This window comes from Lotus japonicus, chromosome 6, assembly GCF_012489685.1.
Source record: "Lotus japonicus ecotype B-129 chromosome 6, LjGifu_v1.2".
NCBI classification, from domain to species: domain Eukaryota; kingdom Viridiplantae; phylum Streptophyta; class Magnoliopsida; order Fabales; family Fabaceae; genus Lotus; species Lotus japonicus.
This window is the reverse complement of record NC_080046.1, coordinates 56,481,217-56,505,581: the sequence shown is the minus strand read 5'-3', so window position 1 is coordinate 56,505,581 and position 24,365 is coordinate 56,481,217. Positions and strand designations below refer to the sequence as shown.

Genomic DNA, 24,365 nt, shown 5'->3' with positions numbered 1-24,365 from the left:
AACATCATTCTACCATACACCATGAGATATAGTGTACCATTAGTTAGTTAGAAAATTTAAGTATGAGTTGAATTGCACATCAAATAATAAGGAGTGAAATGAAGATAATATGAGAGATTGAACTCCTAAATCAAATGTGTGAATGTTTTGGTAAATATGTGGCCTTTAAATCTCTTAATAATTTTTTTTTGTTTTATCCTATTGATGCAAATAGATGTGGTCTATATCTTCTTGTGGTATTATGTATTGACCCCTAGGCGTGGATTGTCGTATTTCTACTTTGGACTCCTTTGGCTCCAACAAGTAAAATATGAATGAAGAAGAAAATTAGTCTCAACTCCTATAATTGCATTGGTACATTTTCATCCAATTCAATTTCTAGTTTTCTACCCAACCGCCATACATTTAATTTGCAAAGTACAGGGAGGTCCCCTGCGTAGCTTTCTACTAGTACTAGAAGATTCTAAGTTATCATCACTATCGTATATACATTAATAATGATTTTCATATCTTGAAGGGTTTTCATCATTTCTTGTTACTTCTTAACAGATTATTTGTTGCAAGTTGTGACCTTATTGTGTTGAGTCCACTTGCCAAGTAGAGAGAAACTTTTCAGCCAATTAATTATTCGGACGTGCGTTTGCAATATTGAAGGATATCCTGCTCCTTGAGAATGACAAAGCATGTAATGGTCCAGTTCTGCCCCTCTGTTCTGAGCAAACTACTCTGTTTGGCTTTGGAATTGTATATATCATCATCTTCATGATCATAAACCTATTTCTTACAGAAAGAAAAAAATAAAACATCATATATATATATATATATATTTTAGACTTAAATATGTTTTTACTCTAGCAAATATTAGTTTTAGTTCCTGAAAATATATTTTTAAATTTTTATTCCTAAAATTATACATTACTAGTATTTATTTTAATCCTTACTATTAAGTTTTGCTATTGTGACTCAGAATGATGCCTCACATTTCTTTTCTTATCTAGAGTTTTTTCTATTTAATTTGGTACATCAAGACTCATTCATCCACACCCATAGCGCATCACCGTTGTAACTAGGCTCGACAACATCATTTCATATCACCCCAAAATTCCATCATTTCATATCACCCCAAAATTCCATCTTCTATGGCATCCAAACTCTTCCCTGTTATTATATAGGTGGATACCGTGGTGTCAAATTAAAAAACTCGAAATATAAATAGTAAATCATCATTCTGTGAAAACTTAATGACAAAGATTAAAACAGATACTAATGAATATTTCCACGGAATAAAACTAAGAATTTTTTTTTTCAGAGACTAAAATCAATATTTAGTATGTTTTTGGGACTAAAAACATATTTAAGCATATATTATCATCTGCTTTTATATATTTAAATTGTATATAAAAGAAAACTATAACAAACGGACAATTTTCCCCACTCTGAAAGGTAGCTCAGTTGCACCCTAGTTTCATAACAATCTCCAATTTTGTCTACCAATTACCAGCGTGGGGAAGACTTTACTTATTTTTAGGTTTAGGTTTAGGTTTAATTTTAATCAACCTTTTAGTCCTAGCTAGGCGTCACTTATTTTCAATATGACGAGTAGGTAGTGCTCATTTTCAATCTGATTTTTACAACAAAAAAAAGTTGTAAAACTATATCCTTAATTAGTTGAAATTGCACTTAGTTCAGTTATTTTCATCACGTATATAGAAATCAAAATTGGAAACTTATAAGGAACATGGACTGATTTGAAAGATGACCATTCAGAGAGCACGTTAAGAGTTTGAGAAATGATGATCTTAAATGTATATTTTATCTTAATTAAGACTAGTCCACTCATATAAGATGGCTAGCAAATATAAGTAATTAAATCTTACATTCATGGTCAAAATTATCCACCCTACAATTTTACTCTATGACGTACCTTTTCCTCACCTTAATGTTCCACATGATGGAAGCACTTACCTAATTTTTTTACCTGCCACCGGAGATCAGATTCATAGAATCATAGTCAAAATGTATCAAAATTTTCTTTTGAAGATTCTTATTCATCTTTTGAAGAAATTTTTTCTCTTTAAGTTACTAAAGAGAAAATGCACAATAATTTAATTTTTTTAAAATGAATTTCTACTAAACCAGAGGACTATTTCAAATTCCAAACCAGAGTAAGTATTTCTAAATGAATGATCAAAAGGACATGATTCTTAAATAGATAAAGCTTGGGAAAAGTGAAACTGAAAACCAAATTCAAGGAATCACCTTGCAGTACACAAATGGCTAGGTGATCCTTCACTAGTGATACCATAACAAAGAAACACAATGGTTACTTAATTTCTTCCAGCTATATATACTACTTAATTCAGTTCTAGTTTTACTTTGTCAAGCTACAATTATCAAAACCAGTTACAAAATCCTGCAAAAATAGTCCTTTGATTCAGAAACTGAAAAAACTACTATCTTCCTTCCCATCATCCATTTCTCCATAACGAATCACATCAAAATATCTTAATTGCATTGAACCTGGCTCAGTAGATTCAGCAGAAGGTGATTCAGGTGAGTCAGAAGAGGGACTGTAAAATGGGGAAGGTGATTCTGCAGATTCAGGAGGAATGTAATCTGGTTCAGGTGAATCAGCTAGAGGCCCTGGAGCTAAAGCTGTTGAAACCCTTGAAAATGCTATGCCAATTTGAGAACTAACTACATAAACTATTGTTATGCTTAAGCTTAATGCCAATATGTTTTTCATTTTTGACACTGCTGCTTAAAATGTGCTTGTTAATTCTAGGACTATTGGCACTTTCGCACAAGGATGGGGCTAACCCTTCTTTATCTGATTTATTTATAATCTCAGGTTTCTTGAATTGTGCTTCAAATTAGTCATGTTTAAACGTATAGCTTTTCTTTCAAATTTCAACTGTTCAATGCAGTTACACACTTATTTCCTCTGTCATAAATTTTAATTACTACTATGGAAATTTTAGCTACAGTTCCTATAATGTACTGTGTGCAGTTTTCTTACCTGAAAGGGGTATAGACTATTTATGTTACTAAAATGAATAGGCAAGCAGTTACATAAGTAGGTTTTATTATCACTTGATATGGCTGTTAGTGTTACTTGCTCACCCAAAAGAAGGGTGGTTTCTGCATTTGATTCCAGAATTTGTTTCCTCTTTGTGGATACGAGACCAGGAAATTATTTTCAGTGCATGTCATAATAAGCTGATATTTATGAGATGAGGGGAAATTTGTGGTTTCTTCATACTTTATGTAAAAAAACAAGAGATAATTGAAATGGAAAACTACTTCATAATTACAATTGATGAATATTTTAACCCTACTTTTGTTTACACTGTAACTAAGGATGAAAAAAATAAATCCCAAAGCACTACTATTATTTTATATACAACTCTTGGCTTTCTATACACAAAGCTGATTCTAATATATATTCAGCTAAGTAAAAAATATGGCTTCAAGCAGGTTTGGGTTCAGCATCATAAGTTAGGATTCAAAAAACCATCCTTCAAAACCATTGCACATGTTCGCCTCATTAGGTCCAACTGTCCAAAACCTTACCTTTCATTCCTTCCACTTTATTGCCAGAGCAATGAGATGCATAATTCTTTTCAAATCAGACAACTATGGGCATGCCGGTGGTCGTTGCAAGCCGATATAAAGAGGTTTAATGTTGGCACATCTAGAGCCACCAGGGCTGGCTCCAAGCTTCAGGTCTATGTTCTGAAGTTTAACATTTTGGCATGGGAACTGCTTGCTACACCTTAAATCCACTGCAATTGGTGAAATAGTGGTTCCCTTTATGTTTGAAAAGAGAATATTTCTGATCTTTACTAGTGAAGGCTGCATAGAGAGAAATTGAAATGTCCAAATTAGCATGCTTCAATTTCAAGCTCGAAAAGGGAAAAAAAATATAAACACTCCAACCTTCTTATTGCAGTTTGGAGAGCATTGGTACTCTTGGTCAATGATGATAGGATTTTTAACATTTTCCATAGTAATGCCACTGAAGCTTATATCTGATGCTGCCCCTGGATACTTATCTGGCCATGACTTGATTCTGAGGCCATTTGTTGTGCCAGACAATTTCGAGTTTTGGACCCGAACGTCTTTCACTTCTAGCTCATCCGGGTACTTTCCAAGACTTCCAACACTGTCATGCATATTCAAAGAACATAGAAAATTAAGGAACATAGCCAATTCAAATCTTGAACATTTCCATGTAAAGATTTTCAGACTTATACTATCTAGTAACTTTTTAACTGATTTTGATATTGCATCACACATAATAATCATGTTAAGACATTACAATGTTTTTCATAAAATTAAACTACAATATAAATTGATTGAGCAGAAAATAATCTTGGATGAAGGTGAAATTATATCTTTCATGAATCAATTAGCCAGCAATTTGGCATTACCTAATACCATGTCCAGGACCACACTGTAGTCTATTGATGGTAACATTGTTGATTCCTTGTATCATGGAGACACAATCATCTCCGGTTTGAACGCTACTTCTCGATATTTTTATATTGGTGGAGTGGCTCAAGTGAATGCCATCAGTGTTGGGGCTGGTACCTGGAGCATTGAGCTTAAGCAATCTAAGTCTAATGTTTGCACAGTTAGTGACAAATATGTGAAAGCCTTTGGGGTCTAAGGAATTGATGTTCTGTATAATTCCATTGGTAACTCTGCTGAAATAAAGGCTCTGCATTCCCAAAAAGCACAACAAATCTCACATAATGCTGAATGTTAATGCAAAAGGTTCAAATTATAAGATAGAAAGGCATTAACTCACACTAGGGGCCCTGACGCATGAGGAGCTTGGGTTTGTTTCACAGTTCTCAGTTTCTGACCATGAAGCCTTTCCTCTTCCATCAAAAGTACCTCCACCAATAATTTTTAGGCCAGCGATTTCCTGAAACATGAGCCATTCTCCATTCTCATATTCACTGATATCTGTTGTGGCCACAACAGTGCCTACAACTTGGACTGTTAAGGGCCCTGGAGTCAAGCATGGCCCTGCGAAAAACATTGAAGAAACCACAAATCTTCCCACAGGGATCAGAAGCCTGGCTTGCACTTTGGACTTGCATGCTGCTCTCCATGCATCCATGAAAGCCTGCAGGCATAAGTTACCAATAAGGCCTGTGTTGGATGAACTGTCAAATGACAAATGTATTTTTTTTCCAAGGATTATCTTCTGTATTTATCATTTTGGGGTTGATTCATTGTGATGATGGCCAAAGATGAATATTGGCATTCAAACTGCTTCAATGTGATAATTAACATCTTGTAAAAAAATTCAACACATTCACAGTAAAATCCAACTTGATCTTCTTATCTTCAAAAGGTTTTATATGAAGTATAATGAAATGGACTGGCTGCAGTCAGGGAATCCCTACATTCGTGCAAATCTTAGCCATTGGATCAAGATGGATCAGCTCAGATTTTAAATTTAAATCTACTGTCAGATCGTGATGAAATGTACGAACCGACCGATCTTGACCGGACGACTCAAATTGTGTGATTGTGAGAATGCAGGCTATCTTTCATTGCAGGGAACCCGAATCCAAAGTATATTTCTTGTATCGAATAAAAATTGTCAATGATGTATGCATGACATACCTTCAAATTTGTGAACAGAGAATAAACAGGCAATTTATAAATATTCTTAGTGTTTTTATTCTGAGCAGCACATGGCCTTAAAGCTAAAATTCATGTTAAAGCAGAACCATCATGATTAACCAAAAGATATGATCCCAAAAACTACCTGAGTGCAGTCGAATTTGCCATCAGGTTTGGCTCCAAAACTCATGACATTAACTATTTTCTCTCCAGGAGCAAGGATATCCTTTGCAACATTTTTACCTTTGTAGATATCAGGACCAACAAGTGGCCCTTTTCTTGGACCAGCATCAACACAATATGCCAGTGCAAACCACAAAATTAGAACAGCAGCTCTCTTTGCAGTGGCCATTTCTTTTATTCAGCTTCTTTTTCTTTCTATAATACCTGTATTTTTTATTCAACTTTTTTTTAATTATTAGTTAGAGGCCTCCTGGGGAGGCTATGAGAAAAATTAACCTTCTTTTCTATGGTTATGTATTTCATACTTTGTTTCCTGGTAAAACAAATGGTTATCATTGATTTCTATTTTTGAGCATCTAAATCAAGGAAGAATGTTAGCTTCTCTAATGAAGTGGGTTAATCTAAATTCTTGGTGTTTTCTGGTCACTCCTAAATTCTAGCTCTTCAAATCTCTCCACCAAAGTAGGCTATATTTTCTCTAGCTACCACATTCCAATGGCGCACAGGATAAAAAAAAAGTAACTTTGGTCCCTTTATTCACAGTGGGTGGAAAAATAATATGCTGCCACCACAATCTCTCAATTATGCTTTCAGTGGTCACTGAAAGTAACAAAGAATATTTCGATATTTTATCCATCTCTGTCTCCAATTATAAGTTTTATTTACGGCCCTTTTCTTTGTTCAATTTTATACTAACTCAAGTGTTTGAAATTATTTTATACTAGTAATTAGTTTATTAATTTCCTTATGTGGTGTGAAGGTTAGTTATTAAAAATAACTTTTACTATTACTTTGTAATTTTTTCATCTTAATTTAGATATTAAAAAGGACTGTCTATGTTGATGCAAGCTTTGTAACACAAAATTCATTCTTATGTGAGAGTTTTGGTTTAATCAATGTTTTAATTAAAAACCAAACTGGTCATTGAACCAGTGAAGATACCGGTTCACGATTCAATAGTTCAATTATTGTCGAACCGATATTTAATAAATAAACTTGGATGCTTGTAATCCTAACTTGTATCTGCTACACATAAATCACACCAGAGAGGCAGTATGATCATGATTAATAAGAACAAAACTGTTTGATAGATAGTAAATATTAGCTTTGTACATAACTTGAAGGGATCTAAATCTTGTTGAACTCTTGAAGCCACAGAAGACATTCATGTTGGTCTTCGAGCTGATTCATGCTTTTGTGAATTACATAGTAAAAGCATATTGGTACTAAAGTACTTAACCCCAAATGCTAAAAGATTAAAGAGCTAGCAAGCATCTAAGAATTTAAAACATAAGGAAAACTAGTATACTCATGAAGATTTCTAAAGTACATCGATTATTGATCACTACTGCCCCACTAAACCTTTCATCTGCAGGTCTGTTCTTTTCTCTGCTATGAATCTTGAAGCAGCTTCATTGCACTTGATGTCTTCCACGTTCATGTGGACAACCTTGGTAGTCCCGTAGGTTGGATAAAACTTGTATTGGCAGAGGTTTTGTGTCGGTGTAGCCGGAGGGTTGCTGCTATTGCCAAAAATTTTCTGGCGGCCAAAGAACTTCTCTATTTCATATCCAATTTTAGCAAACTCTGCCATTTCTCAACTGCACAGGGAGTCAAGAGAGTGTTAAAGAAACTGAGGGAATGCTTGTTACTTTCTGAGTGCAAAACTTGAAGGGCAAAGATATGTATATATATAGGTCCACAATGCATTATTAAGAACAGCATCTTTAATTCCACCAAGAGGGATAATATTTGTTGGATTATTGTTAATAATTTATAAGAGAATCACCGAAGAAATTGAAGTGGTAGAATAGTAGTACACGTGGTTAGTGCTACATAAGATTATTTGTGATGGATTTTTTTTTTCTCTTAAAATTAGTTAAATTGATAAACCTGAGACTAATCCCTTGAAGGATAGTTGGACATCAAATAAAAAATTTCTTATAATTAAATAAATAAATGGAGATGGATATCAAACTCAAGATCACATATTTATGTAAATCCATTCTACTCATGCTCATACACATTAGTATTCTTCATGGAATGCTTGTTATGCACATATTCCATTTGATCTTTCTGAATTTTTATTTTTTGTCAAGATTCTGTTATCACATTTTCTATAAAGTACAATAATATCTTCTAAATTAAGTCAGGCTTAGTTTTCATTAGGCTTGATGGGCTAAGTTTAATTCTGATTCTCTGTTAAGTTTGACTTGATGAGCATTCAACTATTTTTATTAGTTATTGAGCTTTGACTCTTGAACTGATACCTCTAGTGTGATAGTTGTGCTACCTTGTAAAATGTTGGGTAGAAACTCAATGGGTGTAGATATTCAGGGTGAGAAATGAAGACAAAAGAGAGGAGTGCTAATGAGATATATGATGTGAGAAATAGAAAGAAAAATGAGATACACATACCGGTGTTTATACTGTTTGATTGATGCTATATATTCTAATTTAATTCTCTTCCCAACATCAGATTTGATATTTATAGCCAATGGGTCTTTTCTTAAAGTAATAGATGAGGTGTAATGGTGTTGATTGTTTTGGTTCATTGGGCGGAATCAGATTTTAGTTGTTGAAGACTACTTGAAGACCATCATCTGGCCCTACCCTAATTCTCAAACACACCGCCTACCAAGTAGTGCAACAAGCTTGGCTGAATAGGTTGTGATCCTGATGATTTGTTTCTCCTTGTAGAGTGATGCTATTCAATTAATCTATTGGAAAAGAAGCACAATTCAGGCCCCACATGTTTTCAGGATAAGGTGATATTTTATGGTATAGCATCAAATACAATGTAAGACTGTCTCTGACAAATAAGTTTTCATCAGATTCACCAGAACAACATGGATGATTTTGGCACAGAACTGACAAAATCTCCCAGCAATTCATTGATACGTTCATTATTTTTTTCATAACTCAAAAGTATAGTGAAATGTTACTGATAAATCACATTAAAATGATGTTATTTTTTCAAATGTAGTACAAACCCCATGTCCTTAAGGTTTTAGTAACACTTTTGCAAATATAGTACATCTTAATTTATGCAACCTGAAGTTCAAAAAAAAAAAAAAAGAAAGATTATGCAACCTGGTTCACTAATAATGGTATGATAACTTACTTTACATTTTTAGAAGAGAGAGCTCGAGATTTTAATCTAGTCATAGTGAAGAACTTAACACGCTAGAAAATAAAAATTTTATTACGTCGGTTTAAACCGACATTAATTACAACTAAACTGACGTATTATTTAGAAGATTGTGGCGGTTGCCTAGACCGACGTAAAATACATATAAAACGGCGGTTTCTTTGAACCGCCGCAATACAACCGGCATAAGGCGATTTTTTGTAGTGAGAACACCAAGGAAATAGCAATTATTTTGAACACCGGTTGGAAACATAATTTAGATGAACTCACATTGAATATTTGAATTTTATCACAATGTTTCAGAGAAGAATTGATCGGATGAATTTTGTCAAATTATTTGAAAGAGTGTTGATTGAAGAAGAACTTTAAGCTTCCTAATCATGAGGAAGTGAAGCGAGGTGTTCTGTCGTGTCTTTGTCGTCGGGTGCGCTTGCCGCTTGGGAGGTTCCCACAATCCGACGCCAAGTTAGAGAATTAGATGGAGAGGAAGTTTTAGAGACATAGGTTAGTTACCTTCGAAATCTTGGACCATGCATTTTATATGATGGTTGGCCCTTTGTGGATTTCGAGGGTGTAATAAGTGCCTAAAGCGGTGTTTCATTTTCAGCCAAGGGATTTTTGGCGAACACCTCACCTTGGCAGGTATGTCTAGTAGTGGCGCTTTCCACAAGGCCTCGTGCTCTATGCTAGAGCGTTGGGCGGAGGGGGAAGAGACATGTGATGGGACAGATGAAGTGATAAGGATCTTATCCGCCGAAGGTGAGAGGTAGATCAGGAGCATTGATGATGTTTCCGTGCTCAACTCTAGTGCTCGAGAGCACATTTTTGTGCCTGGGTAAGTATGGCACACGGGGAGCGTGGCACAATCAGCTTGGTGTGAACGTCGGAAACCTCTACCATAACTGATGCCCTCTAGTTCTAGCCCATAATGGGTTATAGGGCAAGAGGTTTAAGCATTGAATATTTGGATTGGACGATTGAAAATCTCCCTCAACGGGAATATTAGTAGAAGCAAGAGGAGATTAATAGGGATTGGGATGCTCAACCGTTTTGTTCACAGAAGATAGAAAGTGTTTGTAAAGAGATACATTAATTACAAAATTAAAAACCAAGATAATTACACTATTTACTTATGACGTTAGTTTCAAAAAACTAGGACGTTGAACTTTGAAAACTTCAAAAAAACAACAACATAGGGAAATACAGGAAGTAGTAAAAATAATCTAGAAAATAGAGTACTAGTACTACTAGTACTAGAATTAAAATGTGTGAGCAAGGGAACGATTCGGGCTCTGTAGCAACTTATAAAATGAGACAAGCAGGCAAGCAGCAATACTTGGTAGGATGAGCGCCGAAGTTAAAACTAGTTTGGAAGCAGCAACCTTAATATTCGTATGCATCACTCTGGCTTTCTGTCTCTCTTGGTGGGTTGGTGAAATGAAGAATCAACTCACGGGTGAAGAAATGGTGACAGAGAAATTCACGTGGAAAATTGAGAACTTCTCTAAATTGGACTCAGAGGAGTGCTCTGATATTTTCCACATCGGTGGTCATTCATGGTGATTGAATGAATTCTTGATTTACTATACTAGCATCTCATCTGTTCTTTGAAATGATTTTCACTTGTCTAACTTTTTCTTGTATGTTTTTGAACTTTGCTTGTAGGGCTCTTTTTATCTATCCAACCGGCAACGATACTGACTACTTGTCATTTTCTTTGTTTTTTGTGGAGCGCGATTTGCCTGATGACTGGTGCATATTTGCAAATTTCAACTTGGCCCTTATTAATCAAGTTAATGGCAAAAGGACAATAACAAAAGGTATATATTGTTTATACTTTTTCTCTCCTTTTTTTTTTGCTTTTTTTTTTTGTAATTTGTTATTTCGTTTAATTTTTAGATTGTCCAAACATCATGCTTTATGTTTTTTTTTTGGTTTCATCTGAAAATTAAAATAAAAAATGAATTATTTTTCCATATTTCATCTTTCCCACTCATAAAAATCTTCAGTGCAAAACAAAATGCAATTTTGCTATTTGGTGGAACTATCCACGCACGTCGAAATCTTATGTTAAAGACATCACTGTATTCTAACTAAGAAAGCTTCACTGAGTTCTCAACTATATATATATATATATATACATGAATAGACTTGGATACATTTACACTCTCTACTTTCTCATTTCTACTCATTTTTTTATCTCTTCATTTTCTTATTACATGCATCACTCATTAAATCTCCCATTTCTTTTGTTTTGTTCCAATTAAATAATCGAACACTATTATATAAATATGCTAGGATTTGCACACACGTTCAATGCAAGGGACTACGAATGGCATTGGCCTGATTTCATACCTTTAGTTGAACTTCGTAATTCTACAAGTGGGTTTATCGTGAACGATACTTGCATTCTTGAAGCTGAGATGGCTGTTGTAAAGCCGGAACATGTGACTCAGGCAGATCAAGTAGTTTGCAAACCTACTTTACCAAAGCAACTATCTATGTCATCAGATGGCGAGCTTGCGGATTTCCTGAGTTTTGGAAAAATTGAAAAAACTTTTATTCCACTTTTGAAGCAAGTGTGCTTGTTACATCCCTCACTAATTGACTGCCAGCAGAAGAGAAGTCGCAGGTTTAAAGAATGGGCATTCACAGCTTTGGGTCAAGTTCTACATTTTCTGAAGAGTAGAAAGGTGAAAGATATGGATGCGGATGCTTGTGGTCATCTTCAACTTTTATGGGAGGAGCTCCAGACTTTTAATTTTGATTTGACATGGCTCCAACCCCATATTCAATCTGCATTAAGTATGAAAGGTTATATAGAGAAGGCTGTTCATCTGAAAACAATGAAGGAGAATTTGGCAACTCTAGAGATGGAAACCAAATCGCTAAAGGAGAAGATATTTACTGCAGAGGTAGATCTCACAGTAGCAAGAAGAGATTTGGCAAAAGGGGGTTTGGAAGAGAAGGATTTGGATGCTGAACTAGCATATGGAGGACCTTAGACTTAGTTCATTAAAGAATTTACAATTGGCCTGTGTTTCTGTGAGAAAAAAAAAGAATAGGAACGTAGGCGTTTATGGTTCTTTTGACTGAAAATGTGTTCAATTTTGATTCTATGTCAATTTTATTAGACCAGTTCTAATTACATGTCAATGTTTATGTAAAGCCCTTTTCTTTGTTCAATTTTAGAGTGAACGGTAACTCAAGTGAATTCTCAACTTGTTTCTGCTACACATAAATCATACCAATTAATATGGTCATGACTCATGAGCAAAACTACATGGTAGCTAGTTTACTACTCCCTCTGTCTCTAAATATTACCTCTTGAAGTGTATTGTTTTTAGGGATGGATGGAGTATATATTAGCACTGTCACTCTACATAACTTGAATGGACCTATAACTCTTGAAGCCACAGAAGACCTTCATGTTGGTCTTCGAGCTGATACATTTATATGTGGAAGTATTACATAGTACAAGCAGATTAATTTGTACTACAGTACTAAACCCCATATGCTAAATTGAAGGGTAGTTGTACATTAAATATAAAAACTGTTGAGAATTCAAGTGCGGAGTTAGAGTCCCACATTGGTTAAGTTTGGGTGAGGGGAAGACTTTATAAGAGATGTGACTCATAAACCTAATGCCTTAAGGTTTTGAGTTAAGATGTGGCGTCGAGATCTCTTGGTGTCTTGCTCCTCAGCCCATGGACTCCCCTGTCTCCCCCAACAAGTGGTATCAGAGCCGATGGTTGGTGTAGCCATGGTTACGGCTCCTTGTGTCGAAAGTCTTCCTATCGGTGTGGCTAGGCGGCGGGTTTCGTTGACGCGGTGAAGCGAACAGCGGTGCAAGGGTGGATATGCTTCCGCAGAGGGGGGCCATGATAATGTGGTGGTTACTCGCACTTGAGGGGGCACTTGAGGGGGAGATTGTTGAGAATTCAAGTGCGGAGAACATTGGTTAAGTTTGGGTGAGGAGAAGACTTTATAAGAGATGTGACTCATAAACCTAATGCCTTAAGGTTTTGGGTTAAGATGTGGCGTTGATATCTCTTGGTGTCTTGCTCCTCGGCCCATGGGCTCCCCTGTCTCCCCCAACCTACAGAAACTTTCTGATAAATAAATACATGGATCTTGATATCAAACTAAAGATCACATATTTTAAGTATATGTGTAAATCCATTCTAGTCATGCTCATATATTCTTCATGGAATATTTGTTATTCATATATTCCAATTGATCTTTTTGAAATTTTATTTTTAATTTTGTCAAGATTCTGTTATCACATTTTCTATAAAGTACAATAATATCTTCTAAATTAAGTCAGGCTTAATTTTCATTAGGCTTGATGGGCTAAGTTTAATTCTGATTCTCTGTTAAGTTTGACTTGATGAACATTCAACTATTTTCATTAGTTATTGAGCTTTGACTCATGAACAGATACCTCCAGTGTGATAGTTGTGCTACCTTGTAAAATGTTGGGTAGAAACTCAATGGGTGTAGACATCCAGGGTGAGAAATGAAGACAAAAGAGAGGAGTGCTAATGTGATATATGATGTGATATGAAGTGAGAAATAGAAAGAAAAATGAGGTACACATGAGGTGTTTATACTCTTTGATGCTATATTTTCTAACTTAATTCTCTTCCCAACATCAGATTTGATCTTTATAGCCAATGGAAAGTAATAGATGAGGTGTAATGGTGTTGATTGTTTTGGTTCATTGGGTGGAATCAGTTTTTAGTTGTTGAAGACCATCATCAGGCCCTACCCTAATTCTCAAACACACCGCCTACCAAGTAGTGCAACAAGCTTGCCTGACTAGGTTGTGATCCTGATTATTTGTTCCTCCTAGCTAGAGTGATGCTAATATTCAATCTATTGGAAAAGAAGCACAATTCAGGCCCCACATGTTGTCAGGATAAGGTGATATTTAATGGTATAGCATCAAATACAATGTAAGACTCTGTCTCAGCCAAATAAGTTTTCATCAGATTCACCAGAACATGGATGATTTTGGCACTGAACTGATAAAATCTCCCAGCAATTCATTGATACTTTCATTATTTTTTTCATAACTCAAAAGTATAGTGAAATGTTACTAAATCACATTAAAATGTTGTTATTTTTTCAAATGAGGAGAAGTAAACCTGATCCCGAGCCGCCCAATCCAATGCCTAGAGAGCATGTGTGAAAAAGGGAGAAGTGTTACCGTAGTTTTGTTCACAAGAGATTATAGAGTGAACCATTTTTTTTTGTTACAATGAGGGGCCAAGCCCCAGTAAATGGTTCAAAAGTGATTCATTGTTTAGCCGTTAATATAATAAGTTTTTAATTGACAATCTTAAACCGATCACCAATAGACTACTTAAAAAATGGTCCATTTAGCCCGTTACTATTTTTTTTTATAGACAAATGTTAGTTGCTAGAAATGTTAGTAAATTAATCTCTCATCCGGATTCGAACCCGGGACCCTTCACCCGTTACTAAATTAACTTTGGTATAACATTTTAATAATGTAATGTGTCAAACGTTACCAAAAACTTGTTGTCCGTAGTAGTGGCAAATTAGCCTCAACCAATGGAGATAGAGCCAGCTTTACGTTACTGCTTCCAACCTAAAGCTATGTTCCTAAACTAATCATCCCAAAATGCATATAGTAACTCGACATGGAACGTAATACTAAACATGCTTCATGAAGACCAACGCTAAAATATTACTTCCTCCATTCCTTATTAACTGTCTATTTTGAAGAAAAAAATTTGTTCCTATATATCTGTTCACTTAGAGTTTCAAGAGAGCATTAAATGATGTTTTTCCAATAAATGCTTTTGGATGAACAATAAATGAGAAAATATACTCCCTCCGTCCCTAATTATAAGCTAAAGTTCAAACTTATGTTTTGTCACTAAATATAAGCTAAAGTTGTAAAAGCTAATATTTCTTTCCATACTTACCCTTGCATTTATTGGTTGTTTAATTCCAACATTTTGAAATTAAAACCCACTTTTATTCTCTTTCCTCCTCTCCTACTCACTTAAATAGAGGTAAATATGAAAGATTGTACCATTTTTAAAAAAATCAATGCATCAATTAAGGCTTTCTTAATAAGTGTGATTTTTACAACTTTAGCTTATAATTAGGGACGGAGGGAGTAATATACATTTTAAAGGGTGAAATAGGAATTCAAATAATATTTTTATGAAAAGTAACAAAATTAATTGCACTCCTTAATATGTGTGTTTCATCTCTTCCTGGACAGTTAAATAGAAACGGAGGGATTACTAGTAGCTTTCATCCATTTAGCCACATTTTCCCATTGAATATTTGAATTTTATCACAATGTTTGGGAGGGGAATATTAAAAGACAAGACGGAGATTAATACTCCCTCCGTTCCTAAATAACTGACACTATTTGTACCTAAATTTTGTTCCTAATTATCTGCCACTTTACAAAGTTCAAGAGAGCATTAATTATACTTTATCAATTGTACCATTCATTTATTGTTGGTAGAAAAGTTGAAAAAGTTAGAATTAATATGAGAGATAAAGGGTATAGGAGGAAGTTATATTGTAATTTTAATAAAACAAGAACATTAATTGTTGTTTCTTAATACTTGTGCAACAAACTTAAAGTGTCAATTATTTAGGAACGGATGGAGTATTTAATAGGGATATATAGGGATGCTCAACGGTTTTTTTTCACAGAAGATAGAAAGTGTGATTGTATTTGTAAAAGAGATACATTGAAAAAATACAATCACACTTCCTAGAAAACTTCAAAAAATCAACATAGGGAAATACAAGAAGCAGTAAAAAGAATCTAGAAAAGAGAAATTTTAATTAAAATGTGTCAGCAAGGGAGCGATTCGGGCTCTTATAAAATGGGTACAAGCAGCAATTTTTTTCTTAGACTTAAATAAGTTTTTGGTCCCTAACCTTTATTATATGTTTGGTTTTTGTCCCTCGTCGAAACAAAGGTGGGCTTTAGTCCCTAACCTTTGCCAAAATATTTGGTTTTCATCCCTCCAGAGCTTTAGGTCAACGCCGGAGCTCCGGTGACCTATGTGGCATGGCCACGTGGGATTAATAAGCTGATGTGAAATTTATTTTTCTTTTAAATTAAAAAAACCTAATTAATCTAAAAAAAGAAATTATTTAAAATTCTAAATAAAAAGCCTCAAACCCATAAACAAAACATGAAAACCCATCCAAACCCAGAAACAAAAAACCCATTCTTATCCCTAAATTCCAACTACATAAAACCTAGCCACCCACCATTCAATTTGACAGTAGCACTGCAAAACTTTAACCATCAGATCTGATGCGTGCTACAGTTGAAGGAGCTCGAAGAAATCACCTGGGTCACTTCTTCCTCTTCTCTCTTGCCCATTTGGCCTCCAATCTGTCTTCTTCACCTTATCGAACGGCGAACTCCGCCGTTGATTCCTCTTCTTATCCTTCTTTGGAGCCACGAACCCAGTTGAGAGAATGAGTCAGGTTCCACTCAGAGGCGCTGCCAACCTGTCCCTGTGTCTCGTTCCCATCCTTCAGCCTGTCCGAAAGAATCTGCGATTTGGGACAGGGCTGGCCAAGGGAAAAGCTATGGTCTTGTGAGATTTAGGTTTGAATGCGGGAACCTAGGGTTTGAATTTTGTTACCAATGGTCATGTAATCTTCCTCAGCTCTCTGATTTCTGATACCCATTTGCCCCACATAACACCTCTTCTTTTCCCTGTGTTTTATGATTTATCATTTTTTCTCTTAAAATTAAGTTGTGTTTTAGTTGCAGCAGAAAGCCACAAACTGATCTGTAAAGTTTTATGGTATGATATATGTGGGTTTCTTTATGGTTTTTTTTTTTCTGGGTTTTTTTTTGCATATCATGAAGAAGATGATGAAGATCATAGGGGAGGAGATGAAGATGATATATTTATGAGTTTTAAATTTTTTATTAAAAAAAATAAATAAAAATAACACCTGGCCCCGTTAATTTCATGGGCCACCGGAGCTCCGACGTTGACCCAGAGCTCCGGAGGGATGAAAACCAAACATTTTGGCAAAGGTTAGGGACTAAAGCTCACCTTTACTCCGGCGAGGGACAAAAACCAAACATATGGTAAGTAAAGGTTAGGGACCAAAAACTTATTTAAGCCTTTTTCTTACGCAGTTTTGATTTTAGGTTGGTGAAATGAGTAATCAACCCACTGGTGATAAAATGTTGGAGAAATTCACATGGACAATTAACAACTTCTCTAAGTTGGACTTATCAGAGGAGGTGCCCTCTCAGACTTTCTTAATCGGTGGCCATTTATGGTGATTATATGAATAATTCTTGGTTTATTGTACAACTATCTCAAGTGTTCCTTGAAATTATTTTTCATTTGTGCAACTTTTTCTTTTACTATATGTGTTTTTGGACTTTTCTTGTAGGCAGCATTTTATCTATTCACGAGGGAACAACTTGACAATTGTTTTGGGTGCTGGGGATCTCGTTATTTTGCCTCATATCCGGAGCATATTTGCAAATTTCAAGTTGGCCCTTATCAATCAAGTCAATGCCGAGAAGACAATTACTGCAGGTATATATATATATATATATTGTGTATATTCTCTCCACTTTCTTCCTCTGTTTTCCTTTAATTTGTTGTCTTAATTGAACAAATTATTTTCTAAATGTGCTAGGATCTGAATACCAGTTCACTGATGCCTATAATTACGCTTGGCCTGTCATACCTTTAGTTGAACTTCTTGACTCTAGAAAAGGGTTTATCATGAACGATACTTGCATTATTATAGCTGAGATTGTACATGTGAATGAGGTCGCTAATCCTTTACATCAGGAAGTCTGCATGTCATCATCACTAGCGGAGGAGCTTGTGGATTTCAAGAATATTGGGAAAATCGAAAAGACTTTTGTTCCATACTTGGAGCTAGAGTGTTCAAACCACCCCTCCCTAATTGAGTGTCACCAAAAGAGAAGTCAAAAGAGCAGTCGTAGGTTTACTGAATGGGCGTTCACAGCTTTGGGTCGAGTTCTACATTTTCTTCATACTACTAAGGCGGATGATATAAATGCAGATACTTCTAGTCATCTCCAAATTCTATGGGAGGAACTTCAGTCATTTAAGACATTTAATTTTGATTTGACATGGCTTGAGCCCGGAGTTCTATGGTCCTTAGGTTGGGGAAGTTATAAGGAGAAAGTTGTGCAATTGAAAACAATGAGGAAGAATTTGGCAACTCTAGAGATGGAAACTAACTCGCTGAAGGAGAAGATATCTACTGTAGAGGTAGATCTCACAATAGCAAGAAGAGATCTTGAAGCAAGAAGAAGACATTTAGAAGAGTTGAATTCCGAGTTGGATTCGGATGGTGAACTAGATTAGGTCGTTAAGGAATTCACATGTTGGTCGGTGTTTCTGTGAGGGGGAAAAAAGAATATTTTGTGTAAGAAGTTTATGGTTCTTTTGACTGAGAATGAGAATGTTTCCAATTTTAAAATTATGTCAATTTCATTAGACCTATTCCAGTTTCTATTGAACATAGAATATAATTGCTTGTATAAAAATCCACCTCAATATGTGGGTTCTTTAAACCATCACAAGCTTATTGACAATTGCTTTTTGCTTTGTCCATCTCTGTCTCGAATTACAAGTTGTATATATATTATATAGCCCTTATCTTTGGTGATGAATGGAGGGACAAGAAAATTGATCAAATGTTTTTCCTATTTGTTTTAGCTTAGTCTCTTAGAGTAGATTAGTACTATTGTACTGAACCCCATATGCTAAAAGATTCAAGAGTTATAAGGAAAACTAAAATAGAGTGGCCTTGGCGTGTAGTTGTGCTTTCACTAAAATCTCCTAGAGTGGAGTGTCGTAGTCTTTTATTCTAGGACATGGCGGAGACACTACGCTCGCTTGTCTTTTCAGTACGTAGTAGTTTTGGGGCCACTTTGCCCTTCCATTCAACAGAAAAAAGGGTTTCTTTGATTTTGTATTTAAGAAACAATTTGTTCAAAACGGTTTGAATGATATATTTTGCACTGTTTTAAAAACTTAAAACAGAAATAGAGATGTTTTCATATTACACTTTTGAAAGGAAAGGAAAAAAACAAACAAACTCTAAATCCCTTAAAATATAAACAAATATCTTTAAATAATGTCATAATCAAATTACAAAATCTTAAAAAATAATCTTAGAATAAAAAATATCATAATTAAAACAAAAGATATCCTAATTGTATAGAACCCTAATAAAATCCCATGAATCACAATGTTTAGGAGGGATATGTTGAAAGACACGACGGAGATTGCAGTTATAGGAACAGTGATGCTCAACCGTTTTATTCACAAAAATTAGAGAAGGGGCAGTTTCATTTTGTAGCATGAACACCACTTCGGAAATTTCTATAACTTCTCCGGTAGTACCTGCTCCACAGTCCACACAGTACAGCATGGACTCTGACATCTATTGTAAGTTCGTTGTTCGCAAATTTACTGAGTTGTGACTCAAATTTGAAGCAATCAACACAAAAAATAACCTTATTTTTCTTATGCAGTTTCAAGGATAAAGATGGTAGTTGGTGAATTGAAGAACCAACACATACACATGGGTGATAAAATGTTACAGAAATTAACATGGACAATTAACAACTTCTCTAAATGGGACTCAGATGAGCTGTGCTCTGAGAATTTCTACGTCGGCGGCCATCCATGGTGATTGAATTCTTGGTTTACTATACAAGCATGAAGCATCTCATGTGTTATTTGAAATTATTTTAATGTGTGCAACTTTTTCTTATGTGATTTTTGGACTTTTCTTGTAGGCGGATTGCTATCTATCCAAAGGGGCACAATACTGGCTACTTGTCAATTTATTTGTCTGGGGATCTCCCTAATTTTGATGCCTGGAGCAGATTTGCAAATTTCAAGTTGGCCCTTATTAATCAACTTAATGCCAAGAAGACAATAACTGCAGGTATTTTTATTTTTCAATATATATATAAGTCGTGTCCTGGAGTCATACTTTTTGGATTTTAGCGTGTATGTGTCGTGTCTAGTGTCCGTGCTTAATAGTCTTGTTTTTCGTTTTGTATAATCAAACTATTGTCTAAATGTGCTAGGATCTCAATACAAGTTCAGTGAAAGCGAGCCGGATTACGGTTGGCCTGAGTTCATACCTTTAGTTGAATTTCGTAACTTCAGAAGTGGGTTTATCGTGAATGATACTTGCATTGTTGAAGCTGAGATTACTGTTGTAAAGCCGGAACATGTGACTCAGGCAGATCAAGTAGTTAGCAAACCTGTTGTTTGCTCTGAGCCTGTTGTACAGGTTACTAATATTAATCCTTTAGGTGACCTTGTGGATTTCAAGAGTTTTGGAAAAATTGAAAAAGTTTTTGTTCCACTGTTGGAGGAAGTATGTAAGTTACATCCCTCACTAATTGACTGTCAGCAGAAGAGAAGTCGCAGGTTTACTGAATGGGCATTCACAGCTTTAGGCCAAATTCTACATTTTCTTAAGAGTAGAAAGGTGAAAGATATGAATGCGGATGCTTGTAGTCATCTCCAACTTTTATGGGAGGAACTTCAGACATTTAATTTTGACTTGACTTGGCTCCAACCCCATATTCAATCTGCCTTAAGTATGAAAAATTATATAGAGAAAGCTGTGCAACTGAAAGCAATGAAGGAGAATTTGGCAACTCTAGAGATGGAAACCAAATCACTGAAGGAGAAGATATTTACTGCAGAGGTAGATCTTGAAATAGCAAGAAGAGATTTGGCAAAAGGTTTGGAAGAGAGGGATTTGGATGCTGACCTAGCATATGGAGGACCTTAGACTTAGGTCGTTAAAGAATTCACAATCGGTCTGTGTTTCTGTGAAAAACATAGAATATGGGTGTAAGTGATTAGGGATCTTTTGACTGAACATGTTTTTTTAATTTTAATTTCATGTCAATTTTATTAGACCAATCTAGTTTTTATTGAACATAGAATCTTTTTTATGATATTGATGCATATATATAATTGCTTGAACAAAAATCCACCTCAATATTATGTTGGTTTTTTAAACCATCATCCAAGAAAGTACATCCCAACCTTGACAATTGCTCTTTGCTACACATAAACCACACCAGTATGGTCATGAAAGCAAAACTGCTTGATAGTCAGTATTGCTGATTCATGCATATGTGTAAGTATTGCATAGTACAAGCAGATTAGTACTACTGTACTGAACCCCATATGCTAAAAGATTCAAGACCTATAAGGAAAACTATAACTTGTGAAGATTTCTAAACTATATCACTGATTACTACTGCCCAACCAAACCTTTCATGTATAGCTCTGTTCTTTTCTCTGCATTGACTCTTGAAGCAGCTTTATTGCACTTGATGTCTTCCACGTTCATGTGGACAACCTTGGTTGCTCCATAGCTAGGTTGGATAAAACTTGTATTGGCAGAGGTTTTGTGTCGCCGGAGGGTTGCTGCTATTGCCAAAACTTTTCTGGCGGCCAAAGAACTTCTCTATTTCATTTCCAATCTTGCAAGCTCAGCCATTTCTCTACTGCACAGGGAATCAAGAGAGTAGCGTTTAAGAAATTGAAGAAATGCTTGTTACTTTCTGAGTACAAAGGTATCTATATATAGGTCCACAATGCATTATTAAGAACATCATCTTTCCTCCAAGAGGGATAGTATTTGTTGGATTATTATTTATAAGAGAATCACCAAAGGAAGTGGTAGAATAGTACACGTGCTTAGTGCTACATCAGATTATTTGCGATGGATTTTTTCTCTTTAAAATTATTTAAATTGATAAACAAGAGAATAATTCCTTGAAGGATAGTTGGACATCAAATAGAATTTTTTTTATAAATAATATTTCAATTTTTAAGTTTGTTAATCCATTCTACTCATGCTCATACACATTAGTATTCTTCATGGACTCACATTGAATAGGAGGGGAATATTAAAAGACAAGACGGAAATTAATAGGGATGCTCAACGGACTCACAGAAGTTAGAAAGTGTGATAGTAGTATTTGGAAAAGAGATAATTATCACGTCGATTTTTGGGAACTTCACAAATTAACATAGGGAAATGGGAAGTAGTAAAAAGAATCTAGCATAGCCTCTTATAAAATGAGACATGCAACAATCTTTTTTCTTATGCAGTTTTGATGTTGAAGCTGATAGGTTGGTGAAATGAGTAATCAACACACTGGTGACAAAATGGTAGAGAAATTCACATGGACGATTAACAACTTCTCTAAATTTGCCGACTCAGAAGAAGAGCTATGCTCTGAGACTTTCTACATCGGTGGCCATCCATTATGGTGAGTGAATGGATTCTTGATTTACTATACAAGCATCTCATATAATATTCTTTGTAATGATTTTAATTTGGGCAACTTCTTGTATGTTTTTGGACTTTGCTTGTAGGCAGGTTATTCTGTATCCAAAGGGGAACGATAGTGATGACTGCTTGTCACTTTATTTGTATGCTGGGGATCTCTCTATTTTTCCTAATGACTGGAGCATATTTGCAAATTTCAACTTGGCCCTTATTAATCAAGTTTATAGCCAAAAGACGATAACAAAAGGTATTGTTTGTACTTTTCTCCCTTTTTTTGCAATTTGTTAGTATTTCGTTTAACTAGTTATCTTGTTTTTGTTTTGTATAATTGAACACTATTGTCTAAATGTGCTAGGATATGAGCACCAGTTCAGTGAAAGTCGGCCTGATTACGGTTGTCATGATTTCATACCTTTAGTTGAATTTAATAACGCTAGTAGTGGGTTTATTGTGAACGATACTTGCATTGTTGAAGTTGAGATTGCTGTCAGAAAGCATGAGCATGTGAATCAGGTAGATCCCGCTGTTTGTTCTGAGATTATTGAACATGTTGCATCAGATGGTGAGGTTGTGGATTTCAAGAGTTTTGGGAAAATTGAGAAAGCTTTTATTCCACTCTTAGATGAAGTGTGCTCCTTGCATCCCTCACTAATTGACTGCCAGCAGAAGAGAAGTCGCAGGTTTACAGAATGGGCATTCACAGCTTTGGGTCAGGTTCTACATTTTCTTAAGAGTAGGAAGGTGAAAGATATGAATGCGGATGCTTGTAGTCATCTCCAAGCTTTATGGGAGAAACTTCAGACATTTAATTTTGAGTTGACATGGCTCCAACCCCATATTCGATCTGCCTTAAGTATGAAAAGTTATATAGAGAAAGCTCAAGAACTGAAAACAATGAAGGAGAATTTGGCAACTCTGGAGATGGAAACCAAATCACTGAAGGAGAAGATATTTACTGCAGAGGTAGATCTTGAAATAGCAAGAAGACATTTGGCAAAAGGTTTGGAAGAGAGGGATTTGGATGCTGAACTAGCATATGGAGTACCTTAAATTCAGGTCATTAAAGAATTCGTAGTTGATCTGTGTTTCTGTGGAGACAAAAAAAAAAGAATATGGATGTAGGTGTTTATATATATGTGCTTTGACAAATACTTTTCGCTTTATCTATCTGTCTCCAATAACAAATTAAGTCACACCTTACAAATAATTACAAATTATTTACAGCTCTTTCCTTTGTTCAATTTTAGAGAAAACTTAACTCAAGTGAATTCTTCTCAATTTGTTTCTGCTACACATAAATCACACCAGAGGCAGTATGATCATGATTCATGAGAAGTTGAGAAGTGAGAACAAAACTGCTTTGATAGATTGTAATAGTATATATTAGCTCTGTACATAACTTGAAGGGGCCTAAAACTTGAACTCTTGAAGCCACAGAAGACCATCATGTTTGTCTTCGAGCTGATTCATGCATATGTGTGAGTATTAAATAGTACAAGGAGTTTAGAACTATAGTACTTGACCCCATATGCTAAAAGATTCAAGAGTGAGCAAGCTTCTAAAATTTTAAAGCATAATGAAAACTAATAGAAGATTTCTGAAGTACAATAATTGTTCACTACTGCCCAACCAAACTCTTCACCTGCAGGTCTGTTCTTTTCTCTGCTATGAATCTTGAAGCAGCTTCATTGCACTTGATGTCTTCCACGTTCATGTGGATAACCTTGGTCTCCCCGTAGGTTGGATAAAACTTGTATTGGCAGAGGTTTCGTGTCGCCGGAGGGTTGCTGCTACTGCCACAACTTTTCTGGAGGCCAAAGAACTTCTCTATTTCATTCCCAATCTTGGCAAGGTCTGTCATTTCTTAACAGCACAGGGAATCAAGAGGGTAGTGATTAAAAAAACTGAAGGAATGCTTGTAATTTTCTGAGTATAAAACTTGAAGGGCAAAGTTATATATATATAGGTCCACTTTGCATTATTAAGAGTAGCATCTATCCACCAAGGAGGATAGTATTTGTTG

At 35.3% G+C, this 24,365-nt stretch overlaps 5 protein-coding genes across 7 annotated transcripts; 4 read left to right on the top strand and 1 right to left on the bottom strand.

The window, feature by feature from the left end:
* Positions 1–3,283: 3,283 nt before the first annotated feature.
* On the bottom strand, positions 3,284–6,123 carry LOC130721983 (exopolygalacturonase-like). The gene is made up of 5 exons (XM_057572572.1): positions 5,789–6,123; positions 4,814–5,137; positions 4,434–4,723; positions 3,940–4,165; positions 3,284–3,855 (listed from the first exon to the last, which is right to left on the bottom strand). Exons 1-5 carry the CDS (start codon positions 5,993–5,995, stop codon positions 3,637–3,639), a joined length of 1,266 nt encoding a protein of 421 aa, XP_057428555.1. The 5' UTR covers positions 5,996–6,123; the 3' UTR covers positions 3,284–3,636.
* Positions 6,124–10,441: 4,318 nt separating this feature from the next.
* LOC130725618 (MATH domain and coiled-coil domain-containing protein At3g58360-like) lies at positions 10,442–11,982 on the top strand. The gene is made up of 3 exons (XM_057576831.1): positions 10,442–10,536; positions 10,643–10,797; positions 11,276–11,982. The coding sequence occupies exons 1-3, from the start codon at positions 10,442–10,444 to the stop codon at positions 11,980–11,982; spliced, it is 957 nt and encodes a 318-aa protein (XP_057432814.1).
* A 4,201-nt stretch (positions 11,983–16,183) lies between these two features.
* LOC130724091 (MATH domain and coiled-coil domain-containing protein At3g58360-like) lies at positions 16,184–18,484 on the top strand. Of its 2 annotated transcripts, none has more exons than XM_057575263.1 (3): positions 16,184–17,293; positions 17,415–17,559; positions 17,663–18,484. In XM_057575263.1, exons 1-3 carry the CDS (start codon positions 17,291–17,293, stop codon positions 18,364–18,366), a joined length of 852 nt encoding a protein of 283 aa, XP_057431246.1. In that variant the 5' UTR covers positions 16,184–17,290; the 3' UTR covers positions 18,367–18,484. The 2 variants fall into 2 exon arrangements, with proteins under 2 accessions (XP_057431246.1, XP_057431245.1); XM_057575262.1 differs by having other exon boundaries at positions 17,411–17,559.
* Positions 18,485–19,547: 1,063 nt separating this feature from the next.
* On the top strand, positions 19,548–20,903 carry LOC130724430 (MATH domain and coiled-coil domain-containing protein At3g58360-like). The gene is made up of 3 exons (XM_057575652.1): positions 19,548–19,698; positions 19,809–19,960; positions 20,106–20,903. The coding sequence occupies exons 1-3, from the start codon at positions 19,556–19,558 to the stop codon at positions 20,822–20,824; spliced, it is 1,014 nt and encodes a 337-aa protein (XP_057431635.1). The 5' UTR covers positions 19,548–19,555; the 3' UTR covers positions 20,825–20,903.
* A 970-nt stretch (positions 20,904–21,873) lies between these two features.
* Positions 21,874–23,791, top strand: LOC130723647 (protein RESTRICTED TEV MOVEMENT 3-like). Of its 2 annotated transcripts, none has more exons than XM_057574755.1 (3): positions 21,874–22,322; positions 22,433–22,589; positions 22,698–23,791. In XM_057574755.1, the coding sequence occupies exons 1-3, from the start codon at positions 22,320–22,322 to the stop codon at positions 23,390–23,392; spliced, it is 855 nt and encodes a 284-aa protein (XP_057430738.1). In that variant the 5' UTR covers positions 21,874–22,319; the 3' UTR covers positions 23,393–23,791. The 2 variants fall into 2 exon arrangements, with proteins under 2 accessions (XP_057430738.1, XP_057430737.1); XM_057574754.1 differs by having other exon boundaries at positions 21,875–22,322; positions 22,429–22,589.
* The last annotated feature ends 574 nt before the right edge of the window (positions 23,792–24,365 follow it).